Consider the following 25903-nt stretch of genomic DNA (forward strand, 5'->3'; position numbering starts at 1 on the left):
TTTTAAGCTCTATTCTCTTAGCAACTTTTAAACATAAAATACAGTATTATTAATTACAGTCACCATGCTGAACATTGCATGCCGGTGACTTACTACTTATCTTATAATTGGCTTGCACCTTTTGACCACCTTCACCCTCTCTTACCCCCTCCCACCCCACTTCTGACAACCACCAATCTTTTATCTGGATCTATGAGCTTGGTTTTGTGTTTTAAGATTCCACATATAAGTGAGATCATACAGTATTTGTCTTTCTTTGTCTGAACTTATTTCAATATATAATAGCTGCAAGGTCCATCTGTGTTGCTGGAATCAGCAGGATTTCCTTCTTTGTTTAATGGCTAATACTCCATTGTATGCTTATATACACCTCATTTTCTTTATCCATTTATCCACAAATGGACACTTACATTGTGTCTTTTTCTGTGTCTTGGCTATTATAAATAATGCTGCAGTAACCATAGGGGTGCATCTGTCTACTCAAGACAGTAATTTCATTTCCATGAGATAAATACCCAGAAGTGAAATTGCTGAATCATATGATAGTTTTATTTTCCGTTTTTCATTAAAATGTTTGTAAAAGATAAACTTCTTTAAGCTTTTGTTAAATTGATTTTTTAAATAAACTTTTTATTGAAGTATATATATATACACAGAATGCACACATTATAAATGCATAGCTTGATGAATCTTTACTAAATGAACACACCGAGATTTTAAAAAGTAGAATATTACTAGTAGCCAGAGCTTTCTCCAAATCCCTCTTTATCACTACTTTGCACCCCACCACCAGCACATACACAAGCACCCAGGCAACTACCTCCTGACTTCAAATATCACAGATAAATTTTGCCAGTTTTTGAACATTTCTGTGACAGAATCAAATAGTATGTGCGTTGTTCCGTGTGGCTTCCTTCCTTTTATCTTTATGTTTGTGAGATTCATCTATCTTGTGTGTAGCAACAGTTTATTTTCTCATTGCTGTATGATATTCTGTTGTATGACCATACCACAATTTATTTGTTCTTTTTAATATGGATGAATATTTGAATTGTTTCCAGTTTGTGGCTATTACAGTAGGGGTGCTATGAATATTTTTGTACATGTGTTTTTGTGAGCATATGTATTTGTTTTTGTTGGCTCTGTATATAAAATTAGAATTTCAGGATCAAAAAGTATGCACATGTTCAGCTTTACTAGATACTGCAGGTTTTCCAAAGTCATTGTACCAATGTACATTCCCACCAGCAGTGTACCACATCTTTGGCTACACTCAGTGGTGTCTGTCTTCCTCATTTTAGCCATTCTGGTGGCTGTGTAGTAGTATCTCATTGTAGTTTTAATTTGTATTTTCCTGATGACTAAGGAAGTCAAGTTCCTTTTTATCTAATTATTGTCCAATTGGATATCCTCTTTTTAAAAGTAACTAGTTTACTCTTTTGCACATTTCCCTACTGGCTTTTTTTTTTCTTCATTGAGTTGTTGGAGTTTTTAATATATTGCGGATAGGATAAGAATCTTGTCAATTATATGTATTGCACATATATCCTCTTACTCGAAAAGGCTTGCCTTTTCACTCTTAAGAGTGCTTTGATGACTAGAAGTTCTTAATTTAATGTAATCTAATTTTTTTTTTTAACGTTTTTTTTTTTTTTTTTTTTTTTTTTTTTTAATTTGTGGGACAGAGAGAGACAGAGCATGAACGGGGGAGGGACAGAGAGAGAGGGAGACACAGAATCGGAAACAGGCTCCAGGCTCTGAGCCATCAGCCCAGAGCCTGACGCGGGGCTCGAACTCACGGACCGTGAGATCGTGACCTGGCTGAAGTCGGACGCTTAACCGACTGCGCCACCCAGGCGCCCGTAATGTAATCTAATTTATAAAGGTTTTTTGTTTTTTTTTTCCCATTTATGATTAGTGCTTTTTGTGTCCTGCTTAAGAAATCTCTGCCTAACCCAGGTCATTAATGTATTCTCTGAAGTTTTCTTCTGGAAGCTTTTATTCTTTTATCTTTTGCATTTAAATTTACAGTTCTTCTGAATAGATTTTTGTATATGATATGAGGTCACCATCAGGGTTCATATTTTTTCATATAAGTACTCAATGGACATGATCATTTATCGAAAAGGCACCCATTCCATGCTACATTGCAATGTCCTCTTAGCCATAAATCAGCTGAATCGTATATATGGTGTGCATTTCTGGGCTCTTTCCGATTTCCTTATTCTTTTTGTCTTAGTTGCTATAACTTTATAATATTTCTTGATATCTAGTAGAGTAAGTATTAATTTTGCTGTTCTTCAAGATTTTCTTGGCTCTTTAGATTTGCGTATAAACTCTATAGTTGTCAGATTCCACAAAAAATCTGCTTAGGATATTGATTGGGATTACATTGAAGTTGTAATTAAGTTTGGGTACAATTGATGTCTTTACAATTTTGAATCTTTCAGTCTGTGATCATGGTATTTTCCTTCATTAGTTTTTTATTTTCTCTCAATAATATTTTTTGGTTTTCATCCTACAGATCTTACACATCTTTTGAGATTCATTCCTAGGTATTTGAGGACTTCATTTTATTTATCACTGTTTTTGAGAACTTGGAAGTTCTGAGTACCTCTTAGAATATGACATTAACACTCATCTTGAGAAACTGAAAATATGTCTTGTACCTTATTTCTCTTTCAGCACCTTTCTTCCCTTTACCTATGGCATTATTGTGCAGCATGCTTATTAGTAGAATCATATAGTGAGGCTATATATTTTGGTGATGTCAAATGAATTAGCCTACATCCTGCCATGTGCATTTGTCTTCACCAAAAGAATTGGTTGAGATAACATTATTGGACTCATGCATGGTAGTATTCTACAGGAGGAAGAAAATGAGGTATCAGTGTTGGAATGTAGTTTCACTTAATATCAACCATAACAAAGACAGGGTGTGGGAAACAAAGCCAAATTCATGTTCTAGTTTGATGATTTGATCATGACCTCTCATTAACTAAGTTCAATAGGTTAGGTTTACTAGAACCTGGTATAGTTGAGAGATAATACTTTTTACAGAGCGGAGGAAAGAAAATCTATAGAGAAGTTTTGAATTTTAAAATTTTGTAATTCACTATCCTTTAATTCCTCTTTCTGCCTTTTATATTCTGAAAAACCTCAGATTTAGTCAAAACCAGTCCAAAAAGCAGTATTCAAAAGATCTAGAAACATGCGAGAAGAGATAATTGAATGAGTTCATAGAGAGGAAGTGTGCAAATCTAACCTTTACTGTTTTTCTTTAATCTTAGTTTGGAAAATGCACTTAGCAGCATTAAAGAAATTGTTGATAGGGACGCCTAGGTGGCTCAGTCATTTAAAGTGTCTGACTCTTGATTTTGACTCAGTTCATGATCTCACGGTTCATGAGATTGAGCCCCACATTGGGCTTTGCCCTTCAGTGCAGAGCCTGCTTGGGATTCTTTTTCTCTCCCTCTCTCTCTGCCCTACCCTGCTTGTGCTATGCGCGTGTGCGCTCTCTCACAAATAAATAAACTTTAAAAAATTTTAACAAAAGAAAAGAAATTCATGATAATGAGTATCTGTAATGAATTAGCACTATTTTTTAGTGGATAAAACAGTATAATAATGTTAAAATATGTATTTTATGTTTCCTTTATTTGTAGTATTGTACTGTGTGCAAATATTGAAGCTTAAAATGTAAATAAAACCTCATCTGTTTCAACTTAAAATAGGTCCTCATATGCCCAAGTTTAGATCAGACCCAGAGAATTAATACTACCAGCAGGGCTGCTGTATATGCTGACATAAAATTGTTACTGCACCTATTCATAGTGCAACCTGATGGTCCTGACTACCAGTGGCTTGTGGAACCCAAACTAAGTCCATCCTCATGAGACTAGTTTGTTTCCTTATCTCCCTCCTTTCCTTCCCTCCCTTCTTCCTAATTTCCTTCCTCCCTGATTAAAATCTGATCAACCAAAATTCATTTGTCCTCAATTCTGTGGAAAGTAAAAGATGACAAATTATGTAACCGTTCCTATGATCTTTATAGTGTTTATCTTTGTAATATTACTCTGTAGTTTTCACAAAAACTCATTTTTGCACCTGTTCAGCCTTTATCCTTGAAACGTGTTAATTTGAAATTTTTTGTGTATATGTGTTTGTGTATACACACAGTGCGCACGCACACACACACACACACGGCAGTGACAGATGATCGAGACCTCCTAGTCTTTGAATTCTTTTGGTTTTAGAATTCTTTTTACTTGTGTAATTATGTTTTCTATCTTCATCTGTATCCTTGCAGGTTGCCTGAAAATTTTAAAGACCATGTAGAATTATAATGTTGTTTTAGTAGGTCATGTCATGTCAGTAGTGTTGTGGCTCTGAGGTTAGTGATATAATGTCAGTCAAAGTGTATGATAAAAGTCTTTTTGAGAACAGAAACATATATACATGGATTTTTGTTGTAAGTTAATAGCCTGTCAGTTCTTTTGCTGCAGCAAACAAAACCTTCAAAACTTAATGGCTTAAAGTGATTTCTCACAATTCTTTGGGCTGTCTGGAGAGTTCTTAAGGTCTTTGTTGGGTTGGCTGGGGCTGAATGGCTTCATTCACGTGTCTGGTGATTGGCAGGTCAGTTGGTCTTAAGAGATCTTGCTTGAATGTCCAGTGGTTGTTGTGCTGTCACCTGGAGTGATGATCCCATTTCTCTCATCATCTAGCAGGTTAGCCTAGGCTCATACACATGGTGGCAGGTGCAGGACTCCACAGAGCAGAAAGAGGGCAATCCCTAGTGCACAAACCTCTGCTTCTGTTGGGTTTGCTAATGTCTGTTGGCCAAAGGAAGTGAAATAGCCAGGCCCAGATTCACTTCTTGATGATAGGACTGGTGCAGTCATGTTGCTTAGAAGTGAGCACACAGGGGCGCCTGCGTGGCTCAGTGGGGTGAGTGTCCAACTTCGGCTCAGGTCGTGATCTCGAGATTCGTGAGTTTGAGCCCGGTGTTGGGTTCTGTGCTGACATTTCAGAGCCTGGAGCCTGTTTTGGGATTCTGTGTCTACCTGTCTGCCCCTCCCCTGCTTGCACTCTGTCTCTCCCTCAAAAATAAACATTTAAAAAAAAGTTTAGGGGTGCCTGGGTGGCTTGGTCGGTTAAGCGTCCGACTTCAGCTCAGGTCATGATCTCACGGTCCGTGAGTTCGAGCCCTGCGTCGGGCTCTGTGCTGACCGCTCAGAGCCTGGAGCCTGTTTCAGATTCTGTGTCTCCCTCTCTCTCTGCCCCTCCTCTGTTCATGCTCTGTCTCTCTCTCTCTGTCTCAAAAATAAATAAACATTAAAAAAAGTTTAAAAAAGTGAGCATACATGCTTGGGAAGAATTTTTGGCCATCATTTGCAATCTCCACATTTGTCCTAGTTTTTCTACCATCTCCATTTTGTTCAAATATTCATTTGATAGTAGGAAGACAAAAAGGCAAGTAAGACAGGAGTTTTATCTGTTAAGGTATAAATGAGGTTTCTTTCTTGTCACTCAGTATTTAATCAGCACATACTCTGAACACTGTAGTTGGAGCTGTGAGAATATGAAAACCAGAGCACTTATCTTCTGACCACCTTTCCCCTCCCCAAACTCTGAATCCTGGTTTTATTTCATCTTGGTTCTGAGTTGTTTGTATCAAATAACTTAGGTCACGATGTTAACTCATGATTAAATGGCTGGTACCTTAATAGTGAAAGTTATTAAATCTGATCTGATTTGTTAAGCTTTGTCCCTCTGCAGAATGAGACAGTTAACATTTGTTGGCTTCTTGCTGGGGTCATTCACTGTTTTAGGCCAGTAAAAATGATTAGATATGCCATCTTTGAACCATTGGCTGCATTTGTATTAAAATTTTATTTTGACCATTTGTGCCTGTCCCATCTTCCTTGAATGCTTAGGAGCAGATCTATGCAAAACATTACTGTAGCAAGTGCCAGGTGCTCTAAATGAGAAAGGGGACTTTTTCCTTTATTGTACTGTTTTAAAAATGAATAATGATATTTTTATCCTAATTTTAGTTGAAGTTACATGGATATTTTTGAAATAGAATGTTGACTAAATGTCATTACCTGTTAGATTTTGATTTGAAAGGATATGCCAGATGTGATGGGGAATGGCTCCCCCTTGTGGCACACTCATTTATGTTAGATTTTAGATTTGCCTCAGTAAGAATGGGATGAGCTTTTTCTTTTTTTTTTTTAAATAAGACTTTCCCTCTCCTTCCCCCTCTCCCCTCAAAACACCCAGCAGAATTGACAGCCTCTTCTGCCCTCACCCCCTAAATTTTTGGTTCTGATAACTATCCTGTTTTTGTGTTTTCTTCAGATTGATGATGATACTAGCTAGCTAGGAACATCTGTAATATCTTCTGTATTTATTATGGCTCACTATTATTCTGTGGAACCATTACTATCTCAGGATGTTGGTAGGCATGCTGAAACAAGTATGAGAAAAACTGGTTTTGAAGCCAGAATAGTTTGTGTAAGGCTGGGTCAAATAAGTTATGTTTACCTTGAGACCTCACAGAAATGCTAATAGTCCCTGTGTGTGGTGAACCTCCCACATGGAAGAGTTTCCGAAATTTATTGGACTGTATAGAATCCTCTTTGCAGGGGCTGGCATATCAAGAAACATATTTTAGGAAGCAGCAAGTTGTTTCACATGAGTCATTCTTCATGTTTTTTTTTTTAATTACTTATTACCATATTTGCTTCTTCCCTTGTAGCCATATTTATACATAAAATAAAACAGTTTTGAGTCCTACGTATTTATTTTTGGCTGCGTTTTTCTTGTCAGAAAGTCTACTTTTTTTCTTTTTGTAAGCAGGCCGACCTCAGAATCATAAGGTCTTCTTTTTGTTCATTTATTTTAAAGATTACTTTTCATGAGGAATGATGAATAGGATTTCGGTTTAAACATGATTTAATTAAACAGTTCATTTCTTGTTAACCAGAACTTCTTAGATTTTGTTTTTGACACTTAAACAGGCATTGGGTACAAGAAGTTTCCTATTCCTGATTTTTTTTTCCCTTTATAACATTTATAAAGAATATGAGAGGGGAAAGGTAAACATGCAATCATGATGGTGGTAGGTTTTGTGGGGGGGGGGGGGCGGTGGTGAAGGGAGCTATAGGGAGGAGATTTAGATTAAAAATATTCCATCTGCTTCTAACAGGCACTTTTTAAAGATGAGCTTAATTTAACTATTTAAATATAAGCAAAAATGTCATTTCTATCTTTTATTGTGTTGTCTTTTGAGTGTACCTAAATTGAGAGGAAAAATATGTGTACTCTTTGTAACAATGCATTTTTCTTTCAGCATATAGGATTTGTTTTAAAGCAGTGACACGTTTTGATATTTTCTAGTAAACTTTTTAACTGCATCAGAAAACTGATGGCTTGACTACTGTTTACTGAAGTGAGTCAAAGCAAATAAAGTAATCTCATATCCAGTGTCATCAGGATGTGATATTTTTCAGATAGGTGGTTTTTCTAGATAATGGAAGCCCATAGTTTTAGGTACCAAGATTTTAATGAAAATACCCTTTTTAAAAGCATATGCAATACAATTTAACTCTGTTTTCAGTCTAGGTTTGTCATTCTGATGCTCTAATGCATGCTAGGGGAGTTGCAAATATGTATGCCTGCTTCTTGTCACCACTCCCCACTTCACATTTGTGATTTCTTATCCTTTATGATTTTAGAGTTTAGTTAGGATTGTGCCTAATGTAGAAACATACGTCAGAAGAGACCCTTTTATGAGTCATGGTTTTATGGCATTTATTTTGGCTCTCCAGAGATTCTTTAGAACCTTACCTGTTTCCTCCCCCTCAACTCCCACTGCCCTTTAGTTACAATTGTTAAATAGATGATTTTTGGAGAGTTGAAGCTTTTTATCTTATGATATTGTAGGTTTAATTTCATTCCATGTAAGAATAGATATTTGCTATGTAGTATTGCAGTAAAATAGGTGTCCTCTAAATCAAGAGGTACTTACATTTTTTTGTGAAAGGTGTGTGGATCATATTCTTACATTTTGTTGTAACCACTTAAGTGCCATCTGTATATTTTATCAAGAGATACATACTTTTTGAATTTGAATGCATTATTATGTGTAATATGCCATGTTTAAAACATTAAATTAGTGATTCCGACTAATTTAGTCTATGTTTGAATATTGGGTTATGAAATTACAAAGTTAAGTGGTATATAATTAAAAGTTATATTACAGTGTATTTTAAAAGATTGCTTTCACAAAATTACTTTTGTGAAATTTTGTAAGTAAGATTTTGATGACTTCAGTTTAATTTTTAAAATGTAGTTTTAAATTTAAATATATTTGTATCCATCGTATTGAGTTATCAGAGTATTATCTTTAATATTTGGAGAATAAATGTTTTAGAAGAAAATTACTGTTTTGTTTTTGAACATGATAGATAAGTATACATAGTTTATATAAAGACCATACTTTTAGTAGAATTTACCTGTGTGGTTTTTTTTTTTTTTTTCAATGTTTTTTATTTATTTTTGGGACAGAGAGAGACAGAGCATGAACGGGGGAGGGACAGAGAGAGAGGGAGACACAGAATCGGAAACAGGCTCCAGGCTCCGAGCCATCAGCCCAGAGCCCGACGCGGGGCTCGAACTCACGGACCGCGAGATCGTGACCTGACTGAAGTCGGACGCTTAACCGACTGCGCCACCCAGGCGCCCCTACCTGTGTGGTTTTAATAGTAGACAAATAGGATGTATTTTACAGTTTTAGCACATTTTGGTGAAAAGGAGAGAGACCTGTACTTTTATTATAGCAAATTATGTATATAAGTAAATTTCATATATAATATATATGTATTTTGCCATGAGGTGACAAGAACTATAAAGATTCAAATACAATATTTAAGATTATAAGCTGACGACTAGAGTCTATATTACTTTACTCTTGAAAATTTAGTTTTTCCTAATTATCTTTTGAAATATTTATGACTTATAATAGGACCATATTTTAAAACATCATCAAAAGATATAGCCTCTTTTTAGGTGGCCTCAAAATAGAAATGGTGGGAGGGGGACTCAAGTTTGTTCTAATTTATTTAATGTATTATGTTAAAGTTTTTAATAGTTTTTAATTAGTCTGTACTAATTTAGATGTGTTTCGTTTTAGTATATGTGCTGCCAAAGCGAGCACGTTTCATTTTAGTTTTAAACAAACAACAACGTTTATAACTTAGAAATTAATGTAAAGGTAATTTGAAATGAGATGACTAGGTCAATATGTTCCTTTCAATTAATAATCATTCTAGGCTAAGATAACATCTGGTTAACATCTGGTTAAGTCAGTTAGTGAAGTACTTAAGTTATAAGATAAGACATTATCATTTGTCTTTAATATTATCATCCAAGAAGCTTTACCCATTTTTTCAGTTACTAAATGATACATTTTTACTTAACATTTAAACACAGAAATTATACTCTTAAGAGGGCTGAATGTTAAATTTGTTAGTAATTAGTTCTGGTTTTCTGATTACTGTATTTATCTCATCTTCTCTATAGTTTAATAATGCTTTTAGTAGGTTTTTGTTTTTTGTAGGATGGAAGCAATTTGAATTGCATGGCAACTGCTAGGTAGAACTCAGAAAACTACCTCAGTTATTTGCGAAAAAAATTATTTCAAGTATAGTAAGACCTGTTTTTACCTATTACATAAATTGTTACGATTTCATATTTACATTTCCTCAGAGAAGATTATCTTTGATTCCCAACATTCACATTAAAGAGCATTCTTTCTTGGTGTTATCTTTTATATGCACACATTTAATTTTTGCACTTGGAAAGAAAGTCCAGTGGACCACCACCCATTTGACTTTTCTTGAAAAGTATGTTCAAAGTGCCTATTTCTTTAGGAGAGCTCATAAATTGAGTTGTGCTTAGTATTTTAGAAGAATTTGATTGTTGAAGATTCCTCCTTCCCAAATTATTTAGTTGATCATTGAGTCACTGCCCCAATTATTCAGTTGATTGTTGTTGATATTGTGATGTCGTAGAATGAACAAGCTGGGTGGCAAAGACTTCCTTGATTTTGGCTTTGTTAGTACTAGTTAATAATTAGAAAAGTTTTTTTAATGTTTTATTTATTTTTGAGAGAGACAGAGGGAGACAGAGGGCGAGTGGGGGAGGGGCAGAGAGAGAGGGAGACACAGAATCCAAAGCAGGCTCCAGGCTCTGTGCTTATCAGCACAGAGCCCGAGGAGGGACTTGAACTCACAAACTGTGAGATCATGACCTGAGCCGAAGTCAGACGCTTAACCTAAGACTTAGCCACCCAGGCGCCCCAGAACTAGTTAATGATTTAGATGAGTTATCTGAGTTAAACAAATTAAGGAGATTTGAGGCACAGAACTTTGGTTTGAAGTGGAAATATTATTATCTTACTGTGACTTTTACAGGTCAAATAATGTATTTCAAAGCACTTGGAAAACTTGAGTTTTGCACTGTAGGTCTGATTTCACTGAATGGCCATGAGGTCTGTTAATACAATCATATGCAGATCCAAAACTGAAGCCACAAACTCAGAATCACCTAATAGAATTAATGTTATGTCCGTTCTGGTAAATTTGCTTAATTTTGAATTGATAATAACCTTTAGCTTTGTTAGACTACATTACAGAATGCACACTGATGACTAATTTTCTTGTGGTACTGTTAGTACATGTAACCATCTAGAACCTCTAGAGTACAGTCAGATCTTAACATTTAGCTCTCTCAGTATTGAAGATGCTAAGAACTTTTGGGATACAGGAAAAAAGATGAAGTCATGAGTACAAAATGGGGACACAGAACTTCCAATTTTTTTTTAACTTGAGGATTGGAAGAGTGTGTTACGGTTCTAAGAAGTGACTTTTTGACAGTTAATCAAAACTTAAACTTGGAATTCTGGTAAATAAACTTATTAAGGAATTAACGTATCATTGTTAATTGCTTTTGCTGATTATAATAAAAATGAAGTGAAATTCTCTAGTATTTGAGTCAAATTAATCTATTGTGATGGAATTTTTGTCATCTTTTTTTTTTTTTTTTTTTAATATGGGGGTGGAGGGCTTACATTCTTGGGTACATAAGACTATCTGTGCCATCTGTGATAATAGGAATTTGATTTGTGATGTGAATATCTTTTAAGAGTGTATCCATGATGTGACAAAAGCCTAACCATTCCAGGTTTGCCTCTTGAAATATATAGGACTTTGAATTTTAAAACTGCCATAGACCCAGGCAAAGTGAGATACTTTGATCTCCCTAAATTTAGTGCCCACCAAAGCTAATCCAGAGATGAAAAAGATAATTAGGATTTTGCTTAAAGTTTATGAAAGGAAGTTGTTTTGCCTTATAAAGATTTTTGTTTACTCCCATTAGGATATGAAACGGCATAGATTTCTTTGCAGGATTTAAATGTGCTTGTTAGAATTCAAGTACCAAGATTCTTGAGGTGTGGGTTGTTTTACTTCACTTGATACTCGAATGCCGCCCATTTGCTAGCATTGTGCAGGTGGCTTTATAGCTTTATATAATTGTTAAGTGTTCTTCAGCAATCTGAGGTAAATCATTCCACTTAAGGAAACTAAAACTCAAGGAATTTATGTGATTTCTGAAGGTCACATAGCTGGTAGATAGCAAAGGTAGAGTTGGAACCTAGGACTCCAGATTCTCAATCTCTAGTAGTTTTTATCAGAGTTAATCATAAAAATAAACTGGATCCTAGGTAATAATGTATGATCTAGAAGGGAAAATCATTCCTGGTGGCCTTTCAGACATATAAACCACGGGTATCGGATAAATGTAACATTTCAGGGGGAAATTCCAATAAAAAGATATGAGCCATTTAGGAAAAACTGGTATACAACTTTTTAATATAATTTAATTGGCCTTATAGATCATATAATTAACTGTATTGTGAGAAGTTAGTGTCTAGAATTATGCTGTTGATCTCATCTGTGGTTTTATAAGCAGTGTGTAGAAATAGCTAGAGAAGGTAAAATAGCTTGCCTTAGTATGGATTTTTTTTCATGCTTTTTTTTTTCTTTAACTGTTTGTAAAGGCTTTTGTTTTGTTTTGCTTACCTCACATTATGTTCTTATGTTCTCAGACAGTATAATTTAGTGTTACAGAATGATAGTAAACATTATCTTATGTGTAACTTTTAATTAAATCCATATCCTTCAGGTAAAAAGAACATATTCTCACGGTACTTACAGAGCTGGCCCAATGCGACAGATCAGCTTGGTGGGAGCAGTTGATGAAGAAGTGGGAGATTACTTCCCTGAGTTCCTTGACATGTTGGAAGATTCACCATTTTTAAAAGTAAGAGAAAACAGTATCAAGCAGTCTAAATCGTGGGTGTCACTTTCACACTATGGGTGACACAAATCATGGTTGTTTCAGAAATAGAATTCTTGTGTAGTGTGTGTGCACGTGACCTCTCAGGTACTGATTATAATGGCAGAGCTAAGTGGTGGACCAGAGTAACATTTGCCTGTTGCTCCCACTTGAGGAAATTAGGTTCCATCCATTTGTCAGCTTTGTATCAACTGAGTACCAGAGGATTTAAAGTACAGGAAGGATGCCTACAAATTAAGTGTTTAGGACAAAGTAATGGCAGTTTGGCATTGTGGAAAACTGGCTTGGGAGATTATAGCTCTGTATTTCAATCTTGGCTCTACTTGCCTGGGATGGGCAAGCCATTTAAACTTTCTGGACTTCAGTTTCCTCATCCATAAAACATTGCATTTAGACTATGTGGCTTTAAGGCCCTTTTAAATTTTTTAAATGATTACTAGCCAGATTTATTTTTTCAATAATCTCTGCATTCTAGAAAATATTTCTTCTTGTGGGCTGCTGGGACTGTCCCACCGAGAGAGAAATTTCTGAGCTGTGTAGTTCTTTCATCAGTAATTTAAAGGTCAGAATATGACAGGATCCCTTTATCTCTAATATTTGCTACATAATTCGCTGTAGATAGCTTCTTTTTTCACTTTCTTGTTCCATTTTCTAATCTATGTGTGTATGCATATCTTTTCTAGCTTTTTCACTCCATTCCATTCCCCTTATATTTTTTTTATTCCTTTACTAGTGAAATCATGGAATTTGATTGCATTTATTTTGAGTGGTATTTTTAAAATGCGTAATTTAGGGGTGCCCAGGTGGCTTACTTGCTTGAGCATCCGACTCAGTTTTAGCCCAGTTCGTGATCTCACAGGTCGTGAGTTTGAGCCCCGTGTCAGGCTGTGTGCTGAGCTTGGAGCCTGCTTGGAATTCTCTCTCTCTCCCTCTCTACTCTCCTTCTCTCGTTCTGTCTCAAAATAAACTGTAAATTAAAAAAAATATATACCATTATTTAAACATCATTGTTTCAGATTTTAATTTTAAAGGCAAATGAGCTAAATGCATTCTTTCAGGGGAAATTTCATGTGACAATCCTCCCCTTTCTTGGAAATGATAGGATAAATGTTTGTTGTTGTTTTTTTTTAAATACCATTTTCACCATTCCCAGGACAATGGCCCTTAGACATTTTTTTTCTCTCTTTTCTTTAAAAAAAAAAAAAAAAAAAAAAAAAGTTGCTTTTAGACCAGCAACCTCTTCAAGCAACTACTAAACAGAAATAAGTTTTGACTTTGGTTTGGTTTTCCTTTTCGTTTTGTTAGGTTTTGATGATAATTATTCATAGAGGTATCTTTTTTTTTTTTTTTTTTTTTGAGATGCCTAGTTTTTATAACTCAGTTCATTTTTATGGATTCTCATGGAGAACACTTGCTTATTTTGCCGGCTTATTAACATCATATGACCCTTTTATTTGGTAGAAGGAGGAATAACAGATGATGAATGTAGTAAATCATATTCTGCCAGGGTTAGAGGAGAGAACCATCTGAGAATAATTACTCTTGATATGTTTGAAATAGAATTTTTTGAAGGAAAATGTATAAATACATAGGAATATATTCAATATAGGTATGTGTTTTAAATGTATAAGTATAAAGGTATATATGAAAGTTTGTCAAGGGGGCAGTATTCTTTAATGTATGTTGGAAGATGCATTTTGAAAATAATTGGTTTCTGTGTAACTCTTTGCCTCTAGTGTACACTGCCATGGGGGACACTATCTAGTCTAAAATTAGAGAGTCGAAAAGACAGTGATGATGGTCCCATCATGTGGGTGCGCCCAGGAGAACAAATGATCCCTGTGGCCGATATGCCAAAGTCACCTTTCAAAAGGAAAAGGTATGTTGAATACAAATTTTTATTGCCAGGGATAGATGTCTGTACACTGGGTGTGTGTGTGTGTGTGTGTGTGTGTGTGTGTGTGTGTGTGTGTGTTTGTTGGAAATTGGAGAAAGAAGGAAGGGAAGGTTTAGAGCATACTTTAAATGTAAATTCAAAAATGGCTACACGTGCTGATTAATTTTTTTTTATAAAGTATCAAATATAAATGAGGCTTGAGTAATGTAGGCAAATTACAATAAATTGTAAGTAGGAATGGGAAAAAATGTCATTCACAACAAAGACATTATAAACTATTTTGGAATAAATTTAATAAGAAATATTCAGAACCCATATTAAGAAAACTAAAACATCTCCTGGAGGATATAAAATAATAAACTAAATAAATGGAAAACCCTACTGTGTTCTAGATTGGATAAAAATGAGTGTCTTTTGAAATTTTTAGCATTCCAGTTGGACTCACACTTCCAGCACTGGATTTAATGATTTTAAAGTTCAGAAGGAAGGATAAGTAAAGTCAACAAATTTCCAAGAAAACTGTGAAAGAGAAGATAAGTGAGGGGGCCTTGTATTACTCGATATTAAAAATTATTGTAAAGCTCAAAAACATCACTGGAATACAATAGAGTATCCAAATAGATCAAAATATGTTGAGACCTTAATGTATGAGATGGATGGGAAAAGGAAGATTTATTTAATGAGTAATGCTGGCATAATTGAAGTCCATTTGAAAGAAAACAAAACCATAGCCCTTATCTCAAACCCTTATCAAGAAGTCAGAGATTTGAACATAATAGATAAAAAATTAAAATAAAAGAATAAAAACTTTAAACCTAGGAGTAGGTTTAAATAAGATAGAATAAGATAGAAAATAAGAAAGAAAAGATAGAAATAAGATAGAAATAAGATAGAAAATAAGATAGAAATAAGATACAAATACTATCTAGTATTATCTAGTATAATAGTAATACTATTTGTGAGAAAAAAGACATGAACAACAAAGTTCAAAACCATGATAGACTGTACTAAAACATTTATATTGTGTGCCAGACTAAAGTTAATATACAAAAAGCATTCCCAAATTCACAACAAAAATGTAACACAACCCAGTAGAAAAATAGGCTTCAGCCAGTTACATTAAAAGAATCATGAGATACTATTTCTACCTATTACATTGGCAAAAAAAAAGTATTAGAGGCTGGGAGGTATGAGGAAACAGAACCATTTATATATTGTTGGTAGAAAGGTGAGCTGCTATAACCATTCTGTGAAAGTAATTTAACAATAGCTCATGAAGTTTAATGCATATATACTATTTGATCCAGCACTACTACTTTTGGGAATCTGTCCTAAGAAATGAAATCACCAAAGGTAAATGTATAAGAATGTTAATTTCAGCATTCTTTGTAGTGAGAAATAGACTGTGAAAGCCTCTCCCCAGAACAGTGCAGATATACACAGAATTTTACATGTGATTTAAGGGAGTTCACCAGCCCTCTGAGGAAACTGCCTGCCCTCAGGGATTAGAATCCATGTATATGTGATGATTGTATATCACGTAGTAGTCTGACCAACTAATAACAATATTGCCCAAGGCACTGTGCTAAATGTTTCATATAAAGTTTTAATTCATTAGAATGTGGTGTTAATGACACTAGAATTGTAGGCTTGAAAGCCTGTTAGCTTTCCACAGGAATTATCATCTAGCTTTCTGGCACCTGTAGAACATAGTCACAAAAGGCAAAAAAGTATGTTGTAGCATCACATGTGTGTGTGTGTGTGTGTGTGTGTGTGTGTGTGTGTGTGTGTGTGTGTTGTAATACAAGAGTGCACAAAGAGCAGTGGTAGTAGAGATGGACAGTGGGAAATTAGAGAACTAATAAGAAAGAGTGATTCTAGGGGTTAAGTCTAGGATGAGAGGAGAAAATTATGGGGGCAATCTGGATTTGTCTCTGAAAGCAACAGAAAACCACATAGGAAGATAAACAAGATGATGACTCCCAAAGAAATTGTTCTCACCCTTTTCCCCTTTTGCAGCAAAATTAGAGGGTTTTTGCATTGAATGAGACTAAGTAGCAGCTTCTGTATGCTTATCTAGGTGAGCCATAGGGGAATGCAGGTGGATGTCCTTTAAGAGGGAGCTAAGGTTTTCCTTTCTGCCTCCAATAAATCATGCATGTTTTGTGGAAGTACTTACTACTTGGTATTTTCTTCCTATTTATTTGTTAGTCTTTCTCCACTGGAATATCAACTCCTATGAAAGTAGGGAACTTGTCTGTTTTATTCACTACTGTCTTGTTCACTAGCTGCAGTGCCTAGATAGCACCTAATATACAGTAGGTATTCTATTAATATTAACCCATTTTTGAAAGTTACCTGTTTGTTCCAGATAATATATCTTACATTAGCCACGTGATTTGAATGAGGGGCATGGTTCTACAGATAAGACCCAAACCTCAGGTAAAGATTCTGGAAGGGAACCTGGGTAAACCACAACATCTATGATTTAGTTGTTTATCCACCTTACAGTGGCCACTTTTGTGAAGACTGTTAGAAAAAGGAGGGGATTATATGCATTTTTGTTTGTACTTGTTCATTTTAAAAATAGAACTTGATTTGGGAACAGGTGATGTAAAATTTCCTTTTGTCTGAATTATGTAATTACTAAATCCTTGATGGCAGTTAAGCCTCAGGACATCAATACAAATGTTTGAAGGCGATTAAGCTTTAATATGTAGGCCAGCCTCTTTCCCCACCTCCTCTATTTATCTTCCTTCCTTCCTTCCTTCCTTCCTCCCTCCCTCCCTCCCTCCCTCCCTCCCTCCCTTCCTCCCTTCCTTCCTCCCTTCCTTCCTTCCTTCCTACCTGTCTATCTTTGATTTTATTTTAACAGAACTACCAATGAAATAAAAAACCTGCAGTACCTACCTCGAACCAGTGAGCCCCGTGAGATGCTCTTTGAAGACAGGACAAGAGCCCATGCAGATCATATAGGACAAGGTTTTGAACGACAGACTACAGCTGCTGTTGGAGTGTTGAAGGCTGTGCACTGTGGAGAGTGGTATGTATTAACTACTGCTTTTTCTTTTCTTTTTCTTTTTTTTTGACTGCTGCTATTTTAATGAAAGGTTTTTGGGTTCTAAAATTTTTCTTGGGAAGTTTCTCAGTAATTCTCCTTCCTGTGGGGAAAGAAAGTTCCATTTTTCTCTGTATTTGTATGACTAATTGTATGACTGCACTAAAATTTTTTAATTGTTAGAATGTGCTTTTACTCTTTTGGGTTGGACCATAATAATTTGATTTTCTAAGTGATGAGAAGTAAAAACAATTGCCTTAACTAAGGTTAAAGAAAAACTAAGGTTCACTTGGTGCTTACTGTGTCATCATTGTCCCTGATGATCTTACCCTACTTTCCCTGTGTATCAGTGTAATGTATAAGTTGTAGATTTTCTCTTTATCACTGGTTTTTAAAAATCTGTTTATGATTTGCCCTGGTATGATTGTTTTGTAGTTCTGTTGCTTGGAATTTCATTTCAAAATCCATTTTTTAGCATGTTCTATAAAAATGTATTTGTATATTGCTACTTAATTGACGAATTTGGGGATTTTTTAGAATTATAAAGACACTGTTAATCCTCCGCAAATAGAGTGGTAATAGTTCAGTAGCACTTTTCTAGTGAATGTCTCTTAATTTATTGAGTGACTTAGGAATTTTACACATAATTGCGGTTATATATGTCTTTATTGAAAGTATTCTCTTCTCATATTTACCTCTAATTTTTATTTAGTAATTTCGTCTTTAGCATTTAATTTGCTGAAGTATTAACCTTCAAGATAATCCCTTACTTTTTTGATTTCTATAATTAACCAATTCAAATTATTTTACTTTTTCAAAATACGGTTATACATAGCTATAATAAAATGAAGCGAGTTGTTCTACTTATGTTTAAGCCAAAACTCATGGTTTTATCCCTTTGTTTAAATATGTAAAGTGGTCTTTACATATTTAAACATTTTGACTTTATTTCTAAGTACTTTTGTTTTGACCATAAAATTTAATAAGGACTTAACTGAGTGAAACATTAATGGAAGATTCTTCATTGTTTCATGTTTTTGTAGGCCTGCTCAACCCCGAATAACCAAAGATGTAATTTGTTTTCATGCTGAAGATTTCTTAGAAGTAGTTCAACGAATGCAGTTAGATTTACATGAACCTCCACTGTCCCAGGTATATCTTTAACCATTATTGTCTTCAGTTTAATTTTTATTGTGGAAAAGACTTACTGGTATTTCTGTCTCTTTTTTTAGTGTGTCCAGTGGGTTGATGATGCAAAACTTAATCAACTGAGGAGGGAAGGCATCCGTTATGCCAGAATTCAGCTGTATGATAATGACATTTATTTTATTCCAAGGAATGTTGTTCATCAGTTCAAGACAGTTTCAGCTGTATGCAGTTTAGCATGGCATGTTCGGCTCAAGTTATATCACTTAGAGGAGGACACTGTACAGAATACAGCTACTCATGAAACAGGCACATCACCAGATACCACATCATCAGTTCTTGGACCTCACACTGACCACATGCTTTGTGCTATAAGCAAAACCTCCTTGGATTCTAATTTTTCAGACAAACTTCATTCTAAATCTGAACTGCAGCAGATTAAACATGAACCTATTCCATCTGTAAGAATCAAGGAAGAACCTGTGAATGTTTATATTCCTGAAAAGACTAGAGCACCGAATATGGATGGCAAGAATGTTAAAGCAAAATTGGATCATGTTCAATTTACAGAATTTAAGATTGACGTGGACTCTAAATTTGAAAATACCAACAAAGATTTAAAGGAAGAATTATGTCCTGGAAGTCACATAAGTCTAGTTGATACAAGACAACCTAGTTCAGCACATTCAAATCAAGATAGAAAAGATGATGACATTTTGTGCTGAATTTGTACATACCATTTACAATTCTTTTTTTTTTTTTAAGTTAATAATGTAATAAAGATTCATGAATTCTGAAAGCAAGCCAAGGACTTGCTCCTAAGTCTGTTACAAAATAGAGTTTATGTAGCTTTGTAACATTCCTCAGTGCCTGTCCATAACTGTGAAGTATCAAAGCACTTAGGGCCAGATGCACTGTAAACATTACAGGTTTAAACAAAAGGAGTCTTTAAAAAAATCATTTGATTTGGAATTGTAGGTTTTAGAATAGAGCTGACATTAACATATATATATATATAACATATATATATATGTTACATATATATATGTATACATATGTATGTATATATATGTGTATATATATGTATTAACATATATATATATATATTTTGTAATATGAGCCAGAATTCTTTTTTGACAATTTAAAGGCTTTTCCATAGAGCTTATTTATACCAATTTTTTTTTTCATTTTACTGTGTCAGCACTGTAGTGTAAATAGCTTTTAAAAAATCTTTTTAGTGTGATTTATACTGAAATGTGAGCCACTTAATAAAGGTTCATAATAATAAATATGTTTTCTGTTGGGTCTGCAAAAAGACAAACTGACAATTCAGTTAAATCATTTGATCTATTATGTTTCTGCTGGTGTATGCATTTAGAGTGGTAATGGAGTGCAATGTACGTATTCAAATCTAGTGAATATTTAAATTCTCCACACTGTGTAAGCATTTTTAAAACCAAGGTTCAGTTATGAAAGCATATTTATATACGTGTGTATGTATGGGAATATATATATATGTATATCATATTTTGCATAACTTCTTAAATTGCTGAATAAGATGAATATGTGAAACTTCCTAGCCTCACTCCCTGGAATATGTTTTAAAATATTTATATTCAACATTAAGAAAGCAGTTTAGGTAATAGAAACAGTTTTATAAAGTTGGGAGAAACAAGGTCTGTTAGTGATATCTAACTCTTCTAACTAATGAAGTTTTGTGGCCAGATTGCATAGCCCTAAGGTAAATTTTCTCTGTAGTGTGTGGAATAAGTTGAGAAAATTTTCTTACTAATCAGCATCTGTACTATATATACTTCATAGAAGCTGAGTAAAAATCTTTAGTTACAGAATGTTTAGTTGTGAGCAGTTAAAATCCTTTTTTACATTTTTCTTGCAGACCAGGAGGAAAATACGACAAATACAAAATCGTAAGGGCAATGACTCAGCTGCCATACAGAGATAGAACTAACAAAATAAGATGTGTTACCTCATTTTTCTAAGGATCCTTCTCCCTACCTTAGCAGGTAAACAACTTAGAGTACTTTTTTTCCCCCCAAAAAAGCTCTAGAAAGTAAAATTAGGGTAGAAACATGATTGCCAGTGCCTACGTAAAGCTTAAAACAAATCTCTTCAGTGATGGACTTCAGCACTATTTGAGACTGCTTCCACTACTGTAATTGAAAGTCAAACAAATGTCTTTAATGTATGCTTTGATATAAGGAATTCTACTCATTGCAGATCAATTTTATTTACCTTTGGTATTTTTCTGGGCTCTTACTTTGGTTGATGACTTTTAACTGTGGTTCTTTTGGGCTAGTGTTGCTATTTAAATTGTTTCTGTCCCAGCCTTATTTGTGGTACCCATAAAACTGCTTATCTTTCTGGTTAGGGAGAAAAAATAATTGCAGCAGTGATATTTCTGGCTCACGGTTTAAAAGGGTAGGCAAATATTGTAGGAAATCTCAGTGGTTTACAGGAAATCAGTATGTTTGTAACATAGGAATTTTCATGGGATAAGGAAGGTATAAATCATGATAATGTAAATAGGGATTTTGTTTTATACGTTACTGCCTTAGCCTGCTCTTCACCACTTAAATCTTCTCTTTTAAGCTAAATTTATCGTTTGCATCTACCTTTTGGATACAAAAGTTAGTAACAAACCAGTATTGAGAAGTAGGAGAGCATGTGGTTAAAATGTTTTTCTGTTTTTCTTTTTTTAATTGAAGGGTGATATATTTAACAATGTTTTCGTTTCAGTTTTCCAGTAGTATACACATAGATGCATGAGATCATACAGTAATAAAATGTCTTTAGGGTATCCGTCCAAAACATTATGAGCCTTAAACTTTTAACTAAAAGACGTATCTAAAACAACCACAGTGGTTGCTTTTAGGTATAGTTTCTTTTATAAATACTCAAAACTTGTCCATATTTTGAAAACGTAATGTTTTGTAAAATGCATACATTTCTCTGGAAGTGAAATACAAATCACTGGGCTCAGATTTCAAGATATAGCCTTGTCACCTTGAATAATGCTATGTTCCTTGTCTTACGGGTTATAATTTTAAAATCCTCTTCAGATGCAATCTGAGAACTTTCTGACTACCTTTGTTACACACAAATAACTTCTATTTCAATATTGCATTATATTAATGGTTTCCTAGTTAGTACATTCCAGTTCTTTATCTGAACACAAGTTTGTTAGGTTTTTTTGTTGTTGTTTTGTTTTGGTTACTTCCAGTTTGTTGGACCAGAATAATAAAGCACTTAAGATGTAGTTTCTATATGATCTTATGCTATATAAACAGTGATTATGTAAATTATTAAATTGATACACAGACCTTTAAAAAAATAACTAAGGTACCTCAGTGGTGTCTGCTACAGTGCTTTTTTTGTTTGTTTGTTTGTTTCAATTACTTTTGTTCATACCCTTTTAGCTAAGAAGTAGTATCTTTTCCATACTCAGGTTAGCTGGTTAGCTAGCAAAAGAATTAAACATTTGTGATATTTAGTTGAAAACTTTACTAAAGCCATATTCATTTTCTCCCTTGTCCCTAAAGCTGTTGACCTTAAATAAAGATTAGGTTGATCTCGCACAACACTGTGTATGTGTGTGTATGTGTGTGTATGCATGTGTGTAAGATTATTGGAAATATTATGTTTATTCCCACATATATCCATTTTTAATCCATTATATAACTTGGGGGAGTTGGGGCCAGGGAAGGTAGGAAAAATTTTATTTCTTTTGTTAGGTCTTCAAGGTATTTCATTAGTGTTCCTGAGTGAAACAGTTTTTTCCCCAAATACTTATGGCAGGTAAGATCATGTTTGTAAATAATAGATTAGCACTGTTTTGGTAAATTTGCATTCAGGTATTTTGTTGGACAAGTTCATTGTCATGTAAAGCAAATATCTAAAAATTCATTTTACATTTAGCAAAGATGCAAGATTTGTTTTTAGAGTTTGAGAGGAATTTTCCTTGTCTTCCACCTTTCAATAAATACTAAAATTGATAACTGTAATCTTTTTACCTTTGTTTTGTAATTATTTTCTTATATTTGACATTTTATTTTCATCTTGTCATCTTTAAAAGTTCTTGTTTCTCTGTCTTTAGCCAAAACCATAAGATCTTGAATTGCAATTTGAAAATCTTTTTTTTTCCTCTTAAAACTTAATTATCAAAAGTTGATTCATGCCAACTTTAAAATACTGAGGATTACTTTAAGACTGCTAAACTAGTTAGGTATGGGTGACAGGATGATGGGCTAAATTACTTCAGTTCCCTCTAGACTCTCTTTCCCCTGAGGGGAGGTCAAAAGTGCCATTGTTTTCCAAATACTTTTAAGCTGGTAAAAACTGACATGTTGGGTTTTAGATCTTCAGAGTGGTAGTAGAGCTCTTGCTTAATCTTTCTCCCACCTGATGTAACTAATTTGATATGTAAACAGAATTTTGGTTTTTAGAATGCCTTGTCTATTTCATGAAAGACTTATGTTTGGCACTGACAGTGTATCTCAGATAAGATAATTAAGAGGACAACTAGGGAGAAGTGTAAATCTCTATCTCTGCTCTGGCTTTTCTGTTCTGTGACATACTGCATAATGCAGATGGAACGATTGCTTTTTAGAATGTCAAGCACAAGAGGCTAAAAGCAGTGATGTCTTTTCTTTTTTAAGTTTACAGAGGTTGTATATCATATCTCTACTAGGTTGTATATCATATCATATTCTCTACCAGGGAAAGGAGGGGGAAAAAAAACATTCTGCATTTCAGGTTATCTTCCCTTCTAGGACTTTAGACCCAATCAGGAAATGCGAATGAGCCAAGAATAAAATGTGGGCATATAGAATATATGTTAACTAGAAACGAAGAGGACAACAAAGACATACTACTATGTTTTTTACTATTATCTGCCTTCCAAGAACTGCACTATCAAAATAAGAGAACTCTGGATCCTTCTACACATTTTAAAATTTAGGATTTATACATCTTGTGTGTTTTTAAAATGTTAAATCTATATAGTTTCCTATAAAATTCATTGCTTTTGTATTACTTAACACTACTAGGCAGATTCAGAGACAAGTCAGTGTAGCTGCAAATATTTTGCATAATGTAGTGTTTAAAATTTTATTTGGACAGGCAGTTCCACATCTTCCCTCTACACCCCAAGTGTCTTCTTTCTTTGAAATTTTGTTTTTAACTGAGTCAGACATTTATGTGAAAAATCTCATCTGCCTTCTTAAAAAAAAAACAACAAAAAAAAACCACACACTTTTCAGTCTGGCTTTTGTTTATACTATTGTTCCATCTTCCTGACAGTTCTTGGAAATCTCTGTCTGCCTTCATTTCCTCATTTCACTCCAATTTTGTTTTAAGCCTCAGATTTAATCACCCTGCTGAAGTGGTTCTCTCAAAGGTCACCGTTTGACTGCCAGATTCAGTGGCTTCACTTAATACTTCTGTTTAATCCTTGAAGCACTTGTAAACAATCATTTACTCCTTAAAACTCCGTACTTTTGACCTAACTGTTCTGCTTTGCTTTTCCATTCCTTTGGATGTCTTCTTTTGCCTATTCACTATTTAAAGCAGTCTCCGGTTCCTCAGGTCTCTATACTCTGTCCCTGAATTATCTTCATGACCCCATGACTTCACTCAGCCTTGGATTCTCACTGCAGCTCTAATGATCCCTGTAATCAAATCTAAATTCTTCTCCCTTGCCCCCAAGCATTAGCTGTTCCGTCCCTCCTAATTTGGTTATTGGCGTCACTATCTCTCTACCTAGTCATCTCACAGTAATCAGAATTCTCTATCTTTCTTCTAACTATATACAATGTATTGTGAGATTTTGTCTTGGTCCCAGAAGTAGTTTTATAATTTGTCTACTTCTCTTGTTACAGTAGATATTTAGCCATAGTAGATGTTCATCTCACCTGGACTCTTAAAATAGCCTAAAATGTTCTAGGCTGACTGCAGTCTTCTGCCCTTATCCCCATTCCAATCCATTCTTTCTTACTACCAGATCAATCTTTGTAAGACAAACAATGATTGTTACTCTTTTGCTTAGAAATATTCCATAGCTCCTTTCCTAAATAGAAGCCAAATGCTCATCATTGTACCAAAAAGCCTTCATGATATGGCCCTTCCTTTCCAACTTCATCTGTTGTCACCTTCCATTAACGTGTGTGCCCAATTTTCAGATTTATCTGGTGCCAGTACTTGCCATTTCCCTTGTGTACTTTTAAAATTCTTTGCCTTTGCTGGGGAAATCTCTGCTTGGAATATAACACAGTGAAATTTTACTTATTTTTTTCGAAATTCTAGTTAAACATCTCTTCCACATGTCATGAATTTGTTCCATTTGTGCCCTTATCCCAAAGTCGGTGTAGAACCATTTCTTCCCTCTGCTTCTTGTGTTCCTTTGTGCATATTATTTAGTGTACATATTAGTTAAGTACATGTTGGGCTCTGGCTAAACCATAAGCTAGAAGTTACATTTTCTTTTCCTTCTGTATCCTCAACATCCAATATATACACTTGGTATTCAATAAATATTTGAAGGAACCTTAACTGTTGTACCTTTACTGGGAGTGGGAAAAACAAATTATGTAGATTTCTACTAAAAAGTCTGTCTCTGACTAATTCATAATGTAACTCCAGAATTGCAATAGAAAGAAAAGTGAGGAAAATTAGATCAGCAGGCACTATAAAGAGACCAAGTTTCTATTTTGTACTATGGTCTTACAAATAAAGTGTAAGAAGCGACCTGTTAAATATCTGGGCCCATTGAGCAATGTGGAGGAAGTAAATATTGTAAAGATCATTAAACCTGTAAAATCCAACTTTTTTCCTTCAACCAGACATACATTCATTACAAATTAAGGATAGATTTTAACTAGACCTAAAATGATTAAAATTGCAAATAATCATATAAGAAGCAGTCTGAAGCAGATTTTTAACTGTTGCTAAGTCTTGCTTGGCAAGATAAAGTCTCCCTATTGATACTGTAAATATTCAAAAATTGAAAATTTTGAAGGTGATAACATGCACTAGTGTTTTTAGTCTATATCCTTCTGTTGCAGGAGTGGGGCAAGGACAAAACGGTGGCACGTTTTCACAGACCCTCTGTGAACCCACTTCACTAGTATGATACTATGCTGAGGGCATTTGAGCAGTACAGCTATCAAGGGGGAATAATACACTTGTATAATGTTGAGAAATTTCTTAGTTTGTATTTTTCATATGTAAAATGGCAGAGTGGGGAGAAATACCTTTTCTGTTAATTTGTGGTGAGAATTAAATGACAACATGCCAAATGTTTACGTAGCACATTGATTTATATATTGTAGACACTACAAGTGTTAGCTTCTGATCCT

At 34.5% G+C, this 25903-nt stretch overlaps 1 protein-coding gene across 3 annotated transcripts in view; it reads left to right on the top strand.

The window, feature by feature from the left end:
• The window catches only part of RSBN1L (round spermatid basic protein 1 like), a 68692-nt gene extending 46132 nt beyond the window's left edge, over positions 1-22560 (top strand). For all 3 annotated transcript variants that reach the window (XM_060632314.3, XM_060632313.3, XM_060632315.3), the window contains 5 exons: positions 12256-12393; positions 14166-14308; positions 17202-17369; positions 18428-18536; positions 18617-22560. In XM_060632314.3, coding sequence (XP_060488297.2) covers positions 12256-12393; positions 14166-14308; positions 17202-17369; positions 18428-18536; positions 18617-19255 — 1197 coding nt within the window. In that variant the 3' untranslated portion in view covers positions 19256-22560. The remainder of the gene's footprint in view (positions 1-12255; positions 12394-14165; positions 14309-17201; positions 17370-18427; positions 18537-18616) is intronic.
• Positions 22561-25903: the final 3343 nt, after the last annotated feature.

This window comes from Panthera onca, chromosome A2, assembly GCF_046562875.1.
Source record: "Panthera onca isolate mPanOnc1 chromosome A2, mPanOnc1 haplotype 2, whole genome shotgun sequence".
Lineage (NCBI taxonomy): Eukaryota > Metazoa > Chordata > Mammalia > Carnivora > Felidae > Panthera > Panthera onca.